Raw genomic sequence first — 16,869 nt, forward strand, 5'->3', positions numbered from 1 at the left:
TAAACTCAATAAATCTATAACTATTATATTAAAATATTAATTTTAAACTTTTCATTGTTTTAATTCTATTGAACATTATCAACCAAAATTATTTATTCTTTTTTATTTAGTTTCTGAAGCACTACTAAGAAATTAATTTAACGAAAGGTAGAGTTGCACATTATTTACATTTGGGCAAGTGGTTCAGGTTGATTTTTCAGTTGTTAGATTTTTTTTATAATATATACAATAATTGGAATAAAAGCAATGAAATGAGGCAACTTAGCTCTACATGGGTCCTGGTAGCCTCAATGAAACATTTATTTCTTTTGTAATTTTTAAGCACATCTAGAAACCCAAACCCATAATTTTTTTTTTTTTCTTCTCGCTCGGGAGAGCAGAGGTAGTGGGAGATGAAATATTTTAATCTGAAAAATAACATTTATCCAGCTCAAGTTTTGGCTAGCTAAATAACCTTAGGCTATAATTACTGTTCATTTGTTGAGACCATTACAATGATTTATTGCATACCTTAGCTAAATTTTGGCCAAATTTTAGTTTTGTTGAGCCCACTACTAATACTTTTAGTAATTTGAGAGTTTGATATTTAGATGTTAGATTCAACTTAAAATTGAATTAAAAATTAAGTTGATCCCATATGAGTCTTGCAACCAAACGTTAATGAAATATCATAAATTAGAAAAGAAAAGTAAAAAAAAAAAAAAAAACCCTATAATTTTTAAGTTATATTCAGATATTATAACGAATGTTAAATTTGATTTTTTTTTTTTAAATCCTTCTTATAATTACCCTAGAAAGTTTGACATGATCTCATTAATTTTATTGCAATATTAAATAACATCATTTACATGTAATTTCGAATAATTATATGTAAAGGCTTTTACACCATACAATATCTACTTAACATAATTTAATTTAAAAAATAATTTTTAAAATTTAAATTTTACAAATCAAATTATATAATTTTTTGCATCTTAAAATACATATTCCTAAACTGCATGATTTTCTCTTTACCGTAGCATTACAAAAAAATAATAAATAGAATTTTTCAAAATAACATAATCAGGGAGAAGAAAGGAAAGTGGTAGCCTTTTCAGTTGGTGTTTTATTCCAGAGGGTTTGATGTTTGGTAACTTCTTCATATTTCTGCGTCTGCCCCATTGTAGAGTCGTAGACCAATCGTCGTCCAGGTATTGAACGTCATCAATGGATGATGCCGTTCAATCACTCAAGCTTTTGTTTTTTGTGTTTATGCTGCGAGAAATCATGATAGTAAGGGAACCATAATATCAAGAATGGTGCAAACAGAGTTATATACTATGCTGCAAACGGCATTAGCATTTGTCGTGCACCCTTCCAAACAAGTTATATTTTTTTATGTAAATTTTATATTTATCCACTTTTTTTAAATAGAGTATATAGAAATTACACACTCCATAACTGTATATAACATTACCATTTTTATAATGACCGAGGATGTTAAATAATCGAAGAGGGAATAAATTAAAATCATCAAGGATGTTCACCGAATCACTAGAACAGACTTTTCTATCAGCTCCACGGACATAAACAGATACCAAATTGATCGATACTAAAACAAAAAAAGAATCTGCAGATATTGCCCCGAAGTAACAATAAGGCAATTAACAGCCAAGAGCCTTGGTTTAGATGGCATGAGACCCAACCTTCATAAGAGAGGTTTGGGTTCAATCCCTCCCAAAATCTCCCAATATATATATATATAAAGGCAATTATTAAGACTGAGGAAAAAGAATCGAAGCAAGAAAAACTAGTAAATCAATTTACGGAGATTTCCTTCTTTGCCATCCACCTCCTTTTGGCATTCTCTATTGCTTCCTCTCTCATCCTCAGCAGCTCAATTAAACGTTGGTGATACTGCGTGTCAATTGTAGCCAGCTCCAGCTTTAGCTCACTGTCCTGATCCTTGTCTGCCAGAGATAGAGAACATATGCTTGACAAGCCGAAGGTTTTCAACATGCCAGATTCCCCCACGTTAACTTCATAGCTTTTCTCACCATAAACCCCGTACTCCGAATTGAACCCATACCCATTCAAACCTTTATAGCATTCATCAAGACTGAAGTATTTGGACTCTAAAGCACTGTCATTACAGGCATCCAAGGCCATTGAGACACCATACTCAACCGATATATCCGAAACAGTAGATTCTTGATTGTCTTCATATTCCACGTCAGCCAATATTGGGAGAACATGGTGCTCAACAAGTGCCTCGGCAGGATCCTCTGCTGTCCCTGAATTTCCACCAGTTTGAAGTACATGAGAAAAGCCAAATGAACCATGTGCTTCAGATGAGCAGTTCTCAAATGAAGATTTCCATCGGGGTACAAGCTTGGTAATCAAGTTGTCAATTAACTCAGAAATGACAGCCACATCATCTTTTGACAGATCAAGTTGTTCAACCATCTCCTCAGCTATTGCAATTGCAGTATCAGAATCAAGATAAAATGCAAAATGGATGTTTCTCACCTGACCTATTAAAACCAAAGCAATATATGGTTAGCCATGTTAGGGAACGGAAGAATGTTATTCCACAGCACATTTGCTTACCATGTGGATCTGCAATGCGCAGAATTAATGAAGCTGTATTCTCATCAAGTTTCTCCCCTCTTAGCCTAAAGTCATTATTCTCAGTAAACCTCTGAAATTCTGGAGTTGAACAGTCAGAAGTTCCATTGAATATATTCATACTACAGCCAACAGAAAGCTTCTTGCAGTTTGAGTCTATTATGTCCATGGCATGAGATTCTGGGTGTGGTGGGCTCACTAATACGGCCAAATTACTGGTTAATTGCAGCGAATCACAAATGAGATCCTTCGAGCTTCCAGTTGCAAGGAATGGATCTTTCAACAGCTCCATTGCTGGCAATCTAATAGATGCTGGAACCAGACACTTCTCAATGAACTGCTTAACTTGGGGATCATTCACTTTACTGAGAGAAGCAGGCTTTATTCCCTACAGGGAAGAATACAAGAAAGATTATAACGGCCATTTTAAAAAAGGACATTAATCATATATACTGCAGGTGTTCGCCAACTTACGGAGGTAACCTTCCTATATATTTGAGCTGGATTATTGCACTCACTATATGGGTATTCACAGGTAACCATCTCTAGCATGCACATGCCAAAAGAATATACATCAACAAGATTATTGTATTCCTCCTCGTAAAGCTCTGGAGCCATGAATTCAGGAGTGCCTGTGCAAAAAAGAAAAAAGATGACACGCCTCAATTAACATGGTTTAGTCAAAGTCATAACACGTATAGAGAAAGGGATGTTAATACCAATTACACTTCGGGCAGTAGGCTGCTGCATGACGGTTGCTAACCCAAGATCTCCAATTTTAACTTCACCATTGTTTCCATTAACAAATATATTGTCGCATTTCAGGTCTCTGTGGATAATTGGAGGATTGTGGCCATGGAGATAGCTTAAACCTTGAAGAATCTGCCTTGCCCAATTCTTGATGGCTTTTATATCAACATGCTTATGCTTCTTGCGATATCTAAAACACAATAAAACCATGAAAGCGATAAATGAGCATTATATCCAACAAAAAATGAAAAAAAGAAATGGAAAATTATATCCAACAAAAAATGACAAAAACAAAATGGCAAACGGTCCACAGAACTTACAGTCTTAAACTCCCAGAACTGAACAACTCTGTTATAAGGTTGATGGTCTTGTTCTTATCATCTACCCATGAATTATAGAACTTGATGATGTTTTTGTGCTTCAAAGATTTCAGCAGATGAACCTCGGAATATAACCTCTCCAGCTGTTCTGGTGACTGCAATACATCATCAATGGTCACTTGGTTCCAAGCAACTTCTATTCCATCAACTTCATCAAATGCCTTGTATCTATATTTAACAAGGGAGCCAAAACAGGGGAAGTTTAAACCAAGACAAATTTTTCTAATTTTAAAACCTTCAAACTAACTAATAAAACCACAAATAAGAGAATTAAATAAGATAGGTAAAAGAACCATACACATTCTTAACTGCTCCTCTCCCCAAGACTTCATCATACTGAAAGAATAAACGCAAAAGAAATAAAGACTATTTCACTAAATCCAACAAAATAAACAATTTGCCTCAACAACCAAGTAAGCATGATGTTGAAAATGTCTGATACCATACGGTTATAAATAATAACAATATTCTTGCTGGACATTCAAATTTTCGTCTTACTTATTTAAGATACATGATAATTAATGGTAAGAGATAAGTGGAATTTTCAAAATGAATTGGATTTCCAGAATTAAGTTTATTCAATCTATTCAGGTTTATTTGATAAAGACTACCGGCAATTAATACCAATTTGATATACCAAAGAATTGAAAAAAATTGACATAAAAAGATTGAAATACAAATTAATGAATCTCGAATCAAATTCGGCTGAATCTTCAAACGAAAAAACAATGACTAGAAACATAATGCAATGCTCAGTTAGTGAGATAATAAGGGAAAATCTTATCTACCAACAATTGAAACAACGTAAATCAGAAAATCCATAATAATTAAATTACTTTTCTTTGACTTTTAATTTTCTCGCCAAACAAACACACGCTGAATTTAAAACCTAAAAGTATCCATACCCGTACATATCGTCCGGTGGGATCTTTCTCCACAACTTCTCCAGCCCGAACCTCACATTTCGGACCCGCAACAAAATCCATTGCCAAAAAACGACGGCCAATTGCAACGAGAACAAAAAAGGAAGGAAAATCGAGAGGAAAACCGGTGAAACGCTATGAAGACAGTTTGGTTCTGAAACGAAGAAGAAGGAGAGGCTCTTCCGAGAATGCTTCACAGGCGACCAAATACGAATCGAATGCCGATTTTAGGAAACGGAATCGGCACCCGACGAAACATGGCGACGACAGCTTCGATTCCATGGCCCAAGGTGGGTTGGCGATAGTTGCAGACGTCCTTATACAAGTCCCAGATTCGTCCATATCTCTATTATCTGCATGTTTTGCTGCAACAAACAACGCCAATCAAACCTCAGCGAGAGTCGAGACATAAAGATGTGGGTAATAGGTATGGTGGGAATCGGATGCACCGCGCAGTCTAGGAACTTGAGGGAAAGAGCGAAAAGGAAGGAGCCTCGAGCTCACACTCCTAATCATAATCATCAACGGACTTCTTAGCATGTTTGTTCAGTCGTAATGACCGAAGCGCGTGGGAATGACCTGAATACAAAAAACAAAATATTTATTCATGACGTAAAAATTATAGAGATATGATATTTTAAATATTGAGAAATATTTATTTATAAAAAAATTACTTAAAAATAAATTTATAAATTAACATAATTTAATATAATATTTTAAATTTACTTTTCATAAAATAATATTTTTATTTCTTACTTTACTTCCTTTTTTAAAAAATAATATTGCTTTACTTCATTAATATTTAATTTTTTTACTATATTTTACAATTTTTTAATATTAATTTACCTCTTAAATCAATAATGTTACGTACATTTTATTATCCACGACGAGAATATTCTTAAAATTTTCAAAGGTTGACAAACGGCAAAAATAAATTAATTTATTGACGTGTGCCTCGACAACACGATAAGCATGACCAAATGTCAATTTGATAGCATATTCCTTAACAAACTTTTGTTGTACCTGTAAAAAAATATTCCTTAACAAACTTTCACGTCTTTCTCATTTTTCGCTGTGTAATAATAATAAAAACTTCTTCCAACAAATATGAGGGAAAATACATTTAAAAAAATATTTATGAAAATCTTCTCAATTAAGATTTTATTTAGATGTTAAATTGAGTTGAGATTGATTGAATTTTTTATAAATAATAATGAATTAAGAGGGTGGAATGAGTTTTATGAAACTTATCTAATATGAATTTAAATATATTTAAATGTTAAGATGATTTTAAAGATATTTATAAAAAGTTAAAAAAGATTGTGAATCTTACGTATAAGAGCTATTGAGTTAGAAATAGTTGTAGAGTCTACATGTAAATGAGTTTTAAATTGAGATGAATTTAATAATTTGAGAGTTAGGTATTTAGATGTTAGACTCAACTTAAAATTAGACTGAATTAAATTTATTTCAATTGAATCTAACAACCAAATAAGGCCTAAGACTTCCCTAATGAATTGCAGAAAAAAAATCTTTTATTAATTATGTATTTATTGTTTTTAAATATATTTCTAGAATTTTATAGAAACCCCTTAATAGTATACAGTTAAATTCAGAATAAAAAGTTGTGAATATTTGTCGTAAATTAAGATAATACAATATAAATAATTTACCAAAAAATTAGCTAGGCGGTGGAATTGGAGTGGTGTTGATTTCACTCGAGCATTGAGAGCGTGGAGCGGGGTTGACGGTGAGAACCATGTGAAACAGTACGAAGATTCGCCTCCAGGATGAATTCCCCCTTTAAAAGGAAAACATCTTTATCTTTATCTTTTTTTAATTCTTTAAAATAATTTATAGTTCAACAAGATTTATCTCCAAATTTGAATAAAAAAATTGATTAAAAATTATTAAAATATAATATTTTATTATTATTATTATTATTATTATTATTTTCAAGTCTGTAAAAATATTAATTTTTATATTTAAATAATTACTAAATAATAATTAATTAAAAATATTTAATATTTTAATAATACGTGTGGATGATATTATCAAAAATCTTGAAAATGATATGTTTGCCAAGCATCTCCAAAATATTTATTGGTACTGTAAGCAATGGCTCCCCATTCTCAACTAAGGTGAGATTTAGATAATAAAATAAGATAATATAAAATAAAAATTAAATAAAATATTATAATATTATTTTTTAAATATTATTATTAATTTAAAATTTAAAAAAATTAAATTTTTTATTATATTTTATATAAAAATTTAAAAATATTATAATAATAAAATTAAACAATTTTACTATCCAAACATACCTTTGGCAATCGTTATCCAACCACCTACTCCCTTCCTATGGTTGCATCCCTCTCCCCTCCCCTCCACCAATAACCACGCCTCTCACCTTATCAACCCCACTTACTCACGGTCAAAACATAACCACCCATATTTTAAGCATCTTCTTCCCCTCCAAGACCAACTCAATATGTGATTCTTTGAATGGATGATTCGGAGTAAACGAATTCCACGTAAGCATTTAACCTTTGATCACATCTTAGGCCCCTTTTGTCAAAGAGAAGACAAAACGCACCATCACCTCTAGCAGAAATGATTTAAATAATAAATTAAATTGAGATAAAATAATAATTAAAAGTTAAATAAAATATTATTAAAAAATAATTTTTATTTTTAATAATAAGATAATATAAGTTGAAGTGTTTTATGAATTCAGACTTTGTTCCCTATGCCCATGCCATTCTAACCATATCATAATGGATAAGCATTACCTTTACCCCTTTAAAACGACAACAAAGCTTTCACCTACCTCATTTTACCCATTTTTCGGAAATATTTAAATAATAAATTGAAATGAGATAAGATGAGTTAGAATAAAAATTAAAAGTTAAAAAAAATATTATTTTTTAATATAATTATTATTTTAAATTTTTAAAAAATTAAATTATTTATTATATTTAATGTAAAAATTTAAAAAAATTATAATCATTAAATAAAATAAGTTAAAGTTTTTTGCATCCAAACTGGATTTATACTGCCATTAGAACCAAGTAGTCCATAATCGCTTAGATGCTTTACGCCTAGTGTGGTTACAAGTCATTTCATCTCTTATTATATAATCATTACAATTTTATAAATTTTCATACAAAATATAATAATAAATTTAAATTTTTTTAAATTTTAAAATAAAAATAATATTAAAAAAAATAATATTTTAATAATATTTTATTTAATTTTCATCTTTTATCTTATCTCATCTATATAACCAAATAAAAAGCAGCACCCAAATAAGTTTTCAAAAGCCTGCCCTAAAGAAAGAATATGGAGAAATTTGAAAAAATTTTACTACATACAAACACAGTCGCGCACTAATCTGTGTACTAATATTGATTTATTCATACTTAAAATTTAAATTAATACTGTTTTTAATAAAATCTACTTTTTAATCAATCACATTACATTAATGTACAGATTAGTACACAATTATACTTGAAACTATATTTTTCCAATTTGAAAATGGGTGCTTATGCATTGTTGTTCGACATGATGCAGAGCACAGCTGCCGTCAATCACCATTGAAGTATGAATCCTACATCCTTGCCCAAGTTACCAACCAAAAGCCAGTCGACTGGAAACACCAGGAGATTGCTACTTTCAACCCACTCAAACAAAGGTCAATAATCATCTCTAAGTTTATTTGATTTTTAAATTTGATTGTTATATGTGCAAAATCAACGTCTTAATATTTCAAACGCATTTTCACACTTAGGGCCATCTGCATCAGAGATTCAGCATCGAGGAAAAACAAATATCCACGTCGAGACATGGCAACCTATCTATCTGATTGCAGCGTTGCTAATCGAGTTGAAATAGGAAAGAAAATTACAACAATCATTTCTACTTGCAGGCCTCATCTCGCGGTACTGATAAATATATTACTTCTGAAGAAGTAGTTCCTCTATGAGTTCAGCTCCACAAAAAGGCCGGCCTGAGGATGCAATCCTGCTTCTTTCAATGTCAAAGACAGTTTCTCTGGTCCGTAAATAACCCGGGGAAAGTTAGAGACAAGACTATAATTATCAACTTCTAAACAGCCCAAGGAATCAACATAGTCATAAAGAGATTGAATTGTTGCATCACTATGAAACCTCCTCTCCTTGCGTTCTCCAGTAGGAAACCGTACTAAAACCTGGCCAAGATACATAAAGCACAAAGGTACTTCAGGTTCGATAAAGATTCTAGTTTTTATGTCCAAACTACCTACAAAAGGTGATTAAATAATGACATACAAAGTGCAAATGCACAGAACTTTGATCATAATGCCTCCATAATACCAATTCAAAACAGGGAAAAAAACTGTAGCAAAGAGGCTACATAATGAAAAGTTGTTTAAATTTGCAAAATGAAGTTAATAACCATATAACGGTACAAGAAAATCATGATACATAAGATAGTTTTAGTTCAAGCTCCAGGAATTTACCTGCGTAACATTAGGTCCCTTTTCAGGTTCAGCACCAAGTGACAAAGCTTTCTCCTGCCGCATTTTCACTAATGCAGCTTCTTTCTCTGCAGCTTCACGTGCCGCTCTTTCACGAGCCTCTTCTTCCTCCTTACGTTTCCTCTCAGCTTCAGCAGCTTCTCTTTCAATACGTTCTTGCTCTTCCCTCCTCTGGCGCTCCCTAGCCTATCATAGAATAGCAATAAAGCACATTTAAAAACAAAAAAGGGACCTAGTTCTCCCCAAAACCCAACTCTTTGCCATTGTGGAGACAGGGAAGGGAGCATGAGCATGCCATCTGGCTCACAGCAAACAACCCAAGAAGACAAGAAAAAACTCAAGTTAAAAATGTTGCATACTTGATCAGCTTCAAGTGCTGCTCTGTAAGCAGCATCTTGCTCCTCCCTTAATCTCGTGTTGTTTCTTCTTTCTTCTGCATCAAGCCTTGCTGTAACAAGAACAGGGGCACTTTCTTCAAGCACTTTCTGTAACATCACGAGCATTTCTTCAGGTGATTTTGGTCCCTCAACCTTCATGATAAACATATAACGATAAGTCCACAATAGGCAAAAAAAAATTGCCCTCTTCAGAGGCAGTGAAGGGAAATGAGAGTGTAATGAAAGGAACATGATGTGAAGGCCGATATCAAATATAGAGTTTGATGATACCAGAAAAGCCCAGTCATCCAACCAATTATGTAACAGAAGATCATTTCTGAATATATGCCAAATCTTGAAAAGATGTTGATATTCACAGAAAAACCGTCTGTTCCGGACTAAATCTATTAATTTGGGTGTCCATATTCACAGTTAATCGTTCATAACCACCTTCAAGTAAATTATAATATGTGCAACACGAAATAATTAAACATAGTATAATGTATTCTTTTTTTATTTTTATTTTTATTTTTATTTTTTATCAGTAAGTGTAATTATATTAATGAACATGGAGTTTAAGGCAGCATGGTTGGCTAAGACAACCCAAAACAAATAACAATTAAATTTAATGCAACCATAAAATCGTGCTTTTATTTGCCATTATATATTGGCCCCTTAAAATAGATAAGAAAGGTTTGGCTTCCAGCTATGGATAATGTGAAAGACAGTTTTATATATGTTCAACTGTCGTTTTATATATGTTCAACTGTCATACATCCATTTATTAGGAAATAATGGACCATCAAGGCCAGAAAAGACCAGCCATACTTCTCCATCAGATTTCCTATATATGAAGAAAAATATAAAGTATGTCAACAGCCGGAGAAGAGCTCTTCATTTGTGTTAAGTTTCTAACTTTTGCAGAATATTCTCTCTACCATGTCACTGAACTCTTCATACCCTTCCACCAGATACCATACAAAAACAGAACTAATTTCACTCCAAAAGGCAGACCCTGTAATCTATGATAATGTATTCATGCAAGGAGACATTGCTTTTGCTCAATTGACTAGAACGGTGATTAAAAATTATCCGATATTTTTCCCTGATTTTTTTTTCTCTTTCCTTTTTCCCCTTTCAAACCATATGAAACCATATGCACCCCCATCATCTATCAATTCTCCACCTTATCACTGCAATATCATGCTCTTCTAATCTGACAAAGTCAACCAGATGTCTTCTTTGTGTATTTTCAAATTGCATTTGACAATCCAGAATTGATCACGACTGGCATGCATGGTTAAATAGGTAACAGCAGTGATTTGAACTAGACATCGGATACACGTAAAAAAATAAAACCCTTTAACAAATAGAAAGTGGTTGCTAGAACTATAACATAATTATATTTTCTAACAACAAATATACTTTATTCCCATGGGTCTGTTGAGCAGGTAACCCTTTCCCTTAATTAAAACCCTGCCTCCCTAGCTTAGGTGAAACCTTATTTCAGGTGTCCTATTCGATGGCATGAAAATTTATCAATTTGGATCAACCATCAACCATACAAAAAGGCTTTATTCTTCACTCCGGGGGAACTCTTTTTCAGTACAATTGTTTGTTATCATCCAAACAATTCTAGATTTTTTGTTTTATCAGTAAACAAGAGTTTTATTAATGATATAGAGTAGGCCAAATAATTCTATGCTGAATTTGAAAGTCCAAGCTATCCTTATACATTTAGACATATAGACTGTATGCAGGCTAATGCAGCCATTAGATTCAGTGGGGTCCTCAATTTCAATTTCTATATATGGCCTACGCGTCTAATAATTAAAGTAAGAAGAGTAACAAAGAGTAATTACTTCTAAGAAAATTCGCTACATTCAGATACCAAAAAATTCCATTTGAACTTCAAAACCTCAAACCCAGAAGAGAAATATGCATGACACAGCAGTACCTGCTGGAGCAGCGCAATCCTCTGATTCGTAGCCGCCATAACCACGGCACAGAATGGAAACCGCGAAGCCTTTAAACTGTTACACATCTTGAACCCCTCGCTAGCCCTAATACTCCCTCCCCACGGCACGAAGTTCTCGTTGACGAAGTCCGCCAGTAACTCTGAGCACAGAGTCCGCTCGCAGAACAAAGGCGTGTCCGGATGATCCGGTGAGTGCAAGTACACGAACATGAGCTTGAACTCGTTCCTCGACCTCTGCAACGCGTCCATGAACCCCTCGCTCACGAAATTCGGCCCCCTGGACCCGTAAGCCCTCTCGAACGCCAACACAAAGTTCGTAGCCTCCGACGCCGCGGCCGAAATTGGAACCAACCGGGCCGAAGCCTCTCCTGCCCGGACCGAACCAGAACCCAGGCCGATCATTCCCATCGAGTACGAGAGCACACCACCCGCGGCCCAAAATCCGAGCCCAATCGCACTGGAAATCAAGCCTAGACTGCCGGAAATTACAGAAATCGGCAACGTAACAAGCTTCCACGCCAAACCGGGACCGGGGACCCCATTCGCAGACGGTTCCGAACGTTCTGAGACTCCTCCGTGCGGCTCTAAATCGGAAGACAGCGTGCCACTGCCGCCCCCGTCTACGGAGGCGGTTGTGGTTTCTCTAGTGGAATTATCCGTAGATGCGACGTTCGTGCCGGTGAAGGAGGAGATCGCGAGCTCGAGGTCCCAGCCATGGGCGGCGAGGATCTCAGTGCACAAATCGGGATCTTCAAGGCCCGTGATTGCTCGGAAATACGTCAATTTGTCGGCTACATCAACCATATCTGGACGAAAATCACCGCAACAGACTGAAGTTGAAAGGCTAGGGTTTTGTCCCCTAAAAATCGTTGACGAAAATTGTTGCCAATCGGATAAATATGGAGACAAGTATCTCTCTCTCAGAGACAAAACCGATGGGACTGGAATTTTCCTACGGCGCATGGATCAATGAGGCTTTACGTACACGGACGGAGCGGATCATATAGTTTTCGGGGTCGCAATACCGAAAATAACCGTCATTGTTTCTCAAAATAACGTAATTGCCACTTAAAGGAGAGGATTTGCCAACCAATGTGTATGATCTCCATTCTCCTACGCTTGTACAAAGACTAATTTTGTCATTTTCAAATTAACTAATGACATCTCATATTTTAATTCATCTTTTTCCATTAACTATTTAAATAACGCCTATTTCTAATTTTTTAAATAATCGTGGTTAAAAATAATAATAATAATTTTTAAAAATATATATATATATAAGAATTAAGATGAATAATGCAACATATAATTATAAAGTGTGTAAATATCATGCAATCACTTTAAAAAAGAGTAAGATTTATTATTAAAAAATTAATTTTATTTCATCTGAGCAAGCTTCAGCTTCCTCCTAATTTCTAAACATTCTTTTTTTTTATTTTTTATTTTTTATCTCATTTCCTCGAGTAGGCTCTCGTCTTACAACTATCTCACTGTGATAAGATGGCATAGTCTATTGGTCTTTTGATTTTTCTTTTAAAAATATGATTAAGATGTAATGGTAATAAACATACCACATTTTACGTAGTGAGATAAAAATAAGATTAATCATAAGATCAGTATAGTTTGTAGCATTACCCTTCAATGTTATAGCGTTATTTCTGTGTTCTTTGTTTGGTGAAAGGTGGGGAATATTTGGCGATGTTTATGATATTGATTCAAAGTGCAGCTCGGGATTTACACAGAAATAAAAAAGAAAGGAAAAAAAGAAGGAAAACTGGACACCTCTTAGTAGTAATATGAGCTGCATCATCAGCTCCAGATCAATTGGTTTTGGAGAGATTGCATTGAAATGAGAAACAATAGTGCATGAATTGAGTTCATAACTGGAGAAGTTGATGGTAGCCTTTTTTATATTATTTTTAAATGCGTCTTGGACGTTAATAGCATGCCTGGCATTTGAATATTAGCCAAAGTAGGTAAAGCTGTTTGCTTCGTAAATGCTTTGCATATATAATAGAAAACAAATGCTGGATTGCTGGTGGGTGGCGGCGGCGTCACCAGGCAGTACTGCTGCACACTGATATCTGGTTATACAGATGTAAGCTTACTTTTCATCTCACAAATATTCCTTTTCATATTCTCTACAGTTTTACAGAACATGTTCGTATCTGATATTCAGTTACACAGAGCGCCACCCCCCCCCAACACCACACACACACCACACCACACCACACCTCTTTCCCTCCCTTCCCCTTTTTGCTTTGGGGTCTCATTTTCCCTTTCTTTCCTTCTTAAAATCAGTTGCAAGAAAAGAAAAAGTAAATTATATGGAATTCAGATCAGTTGAAATGCCTTCCTTTATCTTTTTGTTTATCTGGGTGAAAAATGGTCACTCAACTCCATTTTTTTGGCACTTGTCAGTGATGCTTGCAGGCACAAAATTAGCCGAGTCTGCCAGCTCTTCAACAGCATCCACAATGCCATTGATCCTTGAGGAAATTTCAGTAAGTAAAGAAGCTGAAGTTACTAGTGGAATAATTTCCATGAGAGGAGGAAGTGTAACCATTGTTCTGGATGCTGCAGGCTCTATTTTCTTGTTTTCAGGAATTTGAGACTCTGAGTTTGATGGGGAAGTGAATAACTTGGGAAAGGAATTTAAATCAGCTTGGAGCTCTTGAACTGCACTGTTCATTTCTTTAACCAAGTTGTGGATGTCAGATGATTTCTTCATGGTCTTGATTGTCACTGCTAGCTCTTTTATGACACTTGAAGAGTTGGAGCTAACTTTCAAAGAACTGTTGCTGATATGCTTCTTTATATACTCAGGTGCCTGTTGATATAAAGTGGTTAGAACTCAAGACCTCTGCTCTAGTAAGATTAAAATGATGGAAATACGTAAATTTAATAATTTCAATTCTATTCTAACAAGAACTCTCGCCATGTGGCGTAGTAAGATTCTAGGAGCTTGAGTTACCTGATTTTCTGAACTGATGCAGCCATTGAGAGCTTCTATGCAATAAGCACAGTTACGCATGGATGCCCCAATTTTGATGTATTGTTTCCATGGGTGCTGAAAGTTGAAGCGGCCATGGGCTGGCTCCCATCTAGCAAAATTGGCCTATATATATACAACCAATGTCGATCATTCCTAATTTCAGTGAAAAATCATGCAACGAAGTTTTAAGGAATGAATTGCTCAGTCCTGCCACATACCATAGTTTCTTCTGTTGCCTTAGAACTCAATACACATTTGTAGCCTCGCAGTTTCTTCTGACGTTCTTTGCCACTATCAACAAGGCTGCCGTCACCATCTTGGAAGTATTCTGCTACACAACCTGAATATATATTGTTGGAAAAATGTTAGATTCTCAACAAGAAGTGGCATAACTATAACAATGAAATATGTATTCAATAACCTACTCACCATCTAAGGAATCTGCAAGCTTGTCCATGTTGCGAGTTATCAAAGCATAGAGCTCTTGACCAGCCCAAATGGGGCAAACAAGCATGGTCACGACAATGCAGAGTGCGGTGCCAATAATAATGGTGGATAATCTTTGATGTGCCAAATCAAACAATTTATCCACCCGATAACCTGATACCGAAACCAGGCTAAAGGTAAGGATGAATATCATGGCACCATAATCAAACCGGATTTTCACAGAAGGAATGAATCTTGTGAAGGTCGCTGCAGAAGCTGCACAGAATAGAATTACTAGGATCACTTCACTTACCTTAGACACAACAAGTTAAGAATAAACTAGTTATGAAGAAGTTTGCAGACCTAGTAGGAAAACTGAGCTTCCAATAATTACAGGTTCAAATCTTTCTCCCGATTGACTAGCAATCCAATGAACACCAATTGCAAGAAATCCAGCAAGACATGTTCCGCACACTCTGTTCAAACTTTTGCTTAGTGTTGCACCTGCAATTCAGTAAGGCAGAAGTCAAACTCAAAGTGCTTTTGTACTTGGATTTGAAGCACGCAACAACTTAAGTATCTTTTAGGCTGTGGCATAATCAAGAGGAGCTGAATTGGGAAAATTCTACTTACCCACAGTGTTTTCAAATACAACCACAACTGTCATGATTGCCCACATGGCATTCCCTCCAACTTCTTCGTACAAAGGCCTCATATAGTAAAAAATTGAGACAACAGTGAGGGCCATTCCTACTTTTAGACAATGAATCACTTTTCTGGGATCATCTACACCTAAATCCCAGGCTTTCTGCAAAAACTTCCACACTTTCAAGGCCAACCCTGCAATAAACAGCTGTAGACCAAGAAAGACATTGCTGGCAGGCTTTGCTTCCGGAACCAAAATCTCTGATGCGCCATCGGCCATCTTTATCCTCCACTCCACTCCATTATTAGTTACTTCCTTCTCAGAAGCCATCGCTTATGTGTTAGCCAAGAGATAAATGTATTGCCTTCCAAGATATGTTGAGGACACAGAAGCCCTGCAGGGATAGTGATAAAAGGTGTAGCCAAAGACCCTAATGCCATGCAATTAATGGAACGATCGATTAGGTTTAGGATGATGAAGCTGGATGACTATTGAAGTATATATATACACAAAAGGTGCACTAACACATTTCATACTACTTTGAAGAAAATTAAACTATTTCCAATGACACGAAGATGCTTTGTTTTTTTAATTTCTTATATATATATATATATGCACACTAAAAGATAATTTTTTATATTTTCTGGGTAGGTAAGGATAGAAGTCTGTCTCCCTGTGTGTGCTCGCATACGCATTTGTCTTACTAACACAGGCAGACTGCAACTATCTCTCTTTCCTGCCCGAATTAAACAGTTTGACCTCTTACACTTGTTACACCTCTCAAGGACATTCTAGCGATTGCAATATTTCATTAGGTAAAATTGCATATACTTCAATAATAACTATACAGAAATTCCACAGGAATGTTGGTCATGGAAACACCTGGATGACCTAAAACATAACTTTGGATGAGCACCTGACAAATACGTCCAAAAATATTATGCAAAAGTAAGCATCAACGAATTATGACTCAGATGATCACAAAGCATTCTGTTCATTTGTTATCTAATCATCCTTTTTTTTCAAGTGGCCGAGCTTTGGCTGTTGGCTGTTTCAAGGTACCCTAACTGTAGCCATGGTATTCCTCCACTGCAAGAAAGGATTATTAATAATAAAATTATGGGTAGGATTGTTCATCTTGGCCGAAACTTGGATTATGAAAACCGGATTTATCCGGTCTAGACCCCGGGTCTAATGCCCGGATTCCATATTCAAAACCCGGTTAACCGGGTTTGTGTATATAAGGGACTGAAAAAACCATAGCCGTC

The 16,869-nt window shown here is 35.0% G+C and overlaps 3 protein-coding genes across 4 annotated transcripts; all 3 read right to left on the reverse strand.

Annotated features, from left to right (window-relative positions):
* Positions 1-1,479: 1,479 nt before the first annotated feature.
* Positions 1,480-5,186, reverse strand: LOC122289470 (probable serine/threonine-protein kinase WNK10). Of its 2 annotated transcripts, XM_043096476.1 has the most exons (7): positions 4,643-5,186; positions 4,036-4,073; positions 3,678-3,905; positions 3,327-3,547; positions 3,082-3,239; positions 2,590-2,995; positions 1,480-2,513 (listed from the first exon to the last, which is right to left on the reverse strand). In XM_043096476.1, the coding sequence occupies exons 1-7, from the start codon at positions 4,721-4,723 to the stop codon at positions 1,798-1,800; spliced, it is 1,848 nt and encodes a 615-aa protein (XP_042952410.1). In that variant the 5' UTR covers positions 4,724-5,186; the 3' UTR covers positions 1,480-1,797. The 2 variants fall into 2 exon arrangements, with proteins under 2 accessions (XP_042952410.1, XP_042952411.1); XM_043096477.1 differs by lacking the exon at positions 4,036-4,073.
* Positions 5,187-8,353: 3,167 nt separating this feature from the next.
* On the reverse strand, positions 8,354-12,506 carry LOC122289471 (plant UBX domain-containing protein 10-like). Its single transcript, XM_043096478.1, has 4 exons — positions 11,514-12,506; positions 9,539-9,709; positions 9,162-9,365; positions 8,354-8,870 (listed from the first exon to the last, which is right to left on the reverse strand). Exons 1-4 carry the CDS (start codon positions 12,495-12,497, stop codon positions 8,640-8,642), a joined length of 1,590 nt encoding a protein of 529 aa, XP_042952412.1. The 5' UTR covers positions 12,498-12,506; the 3' UTR covers positions 8,354-8,639.
* Positions 12,507-13,805: 1,299 nt separating this feature from the next.
* LOC122288817 (aluminum-activated malate transporter 10-like) lies at positions 13,806-15,931 on the reverse strand. The gene is made up of 6 exons (XM_043095604.1): positions 15,589-15,931; positions 15,319-15,459; positions 14,959-15,231; positions 14,748-14,869; positions 14,509-14,652; positions 13,806-14,364 (listed from the first exon to the last, which is right to left on the reverse strand). Exons 1-6 carry the CDS (start codon positions 15,929-15,931, stop codon positions 13,924-13,926), a joined length of 1,464 nt encoding a protein of 487 aa, XP_042951538.1. The 3' UTR covers positions 13,806-13,923.
* Positions 15,932-16,869: the final 938 nt, after the last annotated feature.

This window comes from Carya illinoinensis, chromosome 12 (assembly GCF_018687715.1).
Source record: "Carya illinoinensis cultivar Pawnee chromosome 12, C.illinoinensisPawnee_v1, whole genome shotgun sequence".
NCBI lineage: Eukaryota > Viridiplantae > Streptophyta > Magnoliopsida > Fagales > Juglandaceae > Carya > Carya illinoinensis.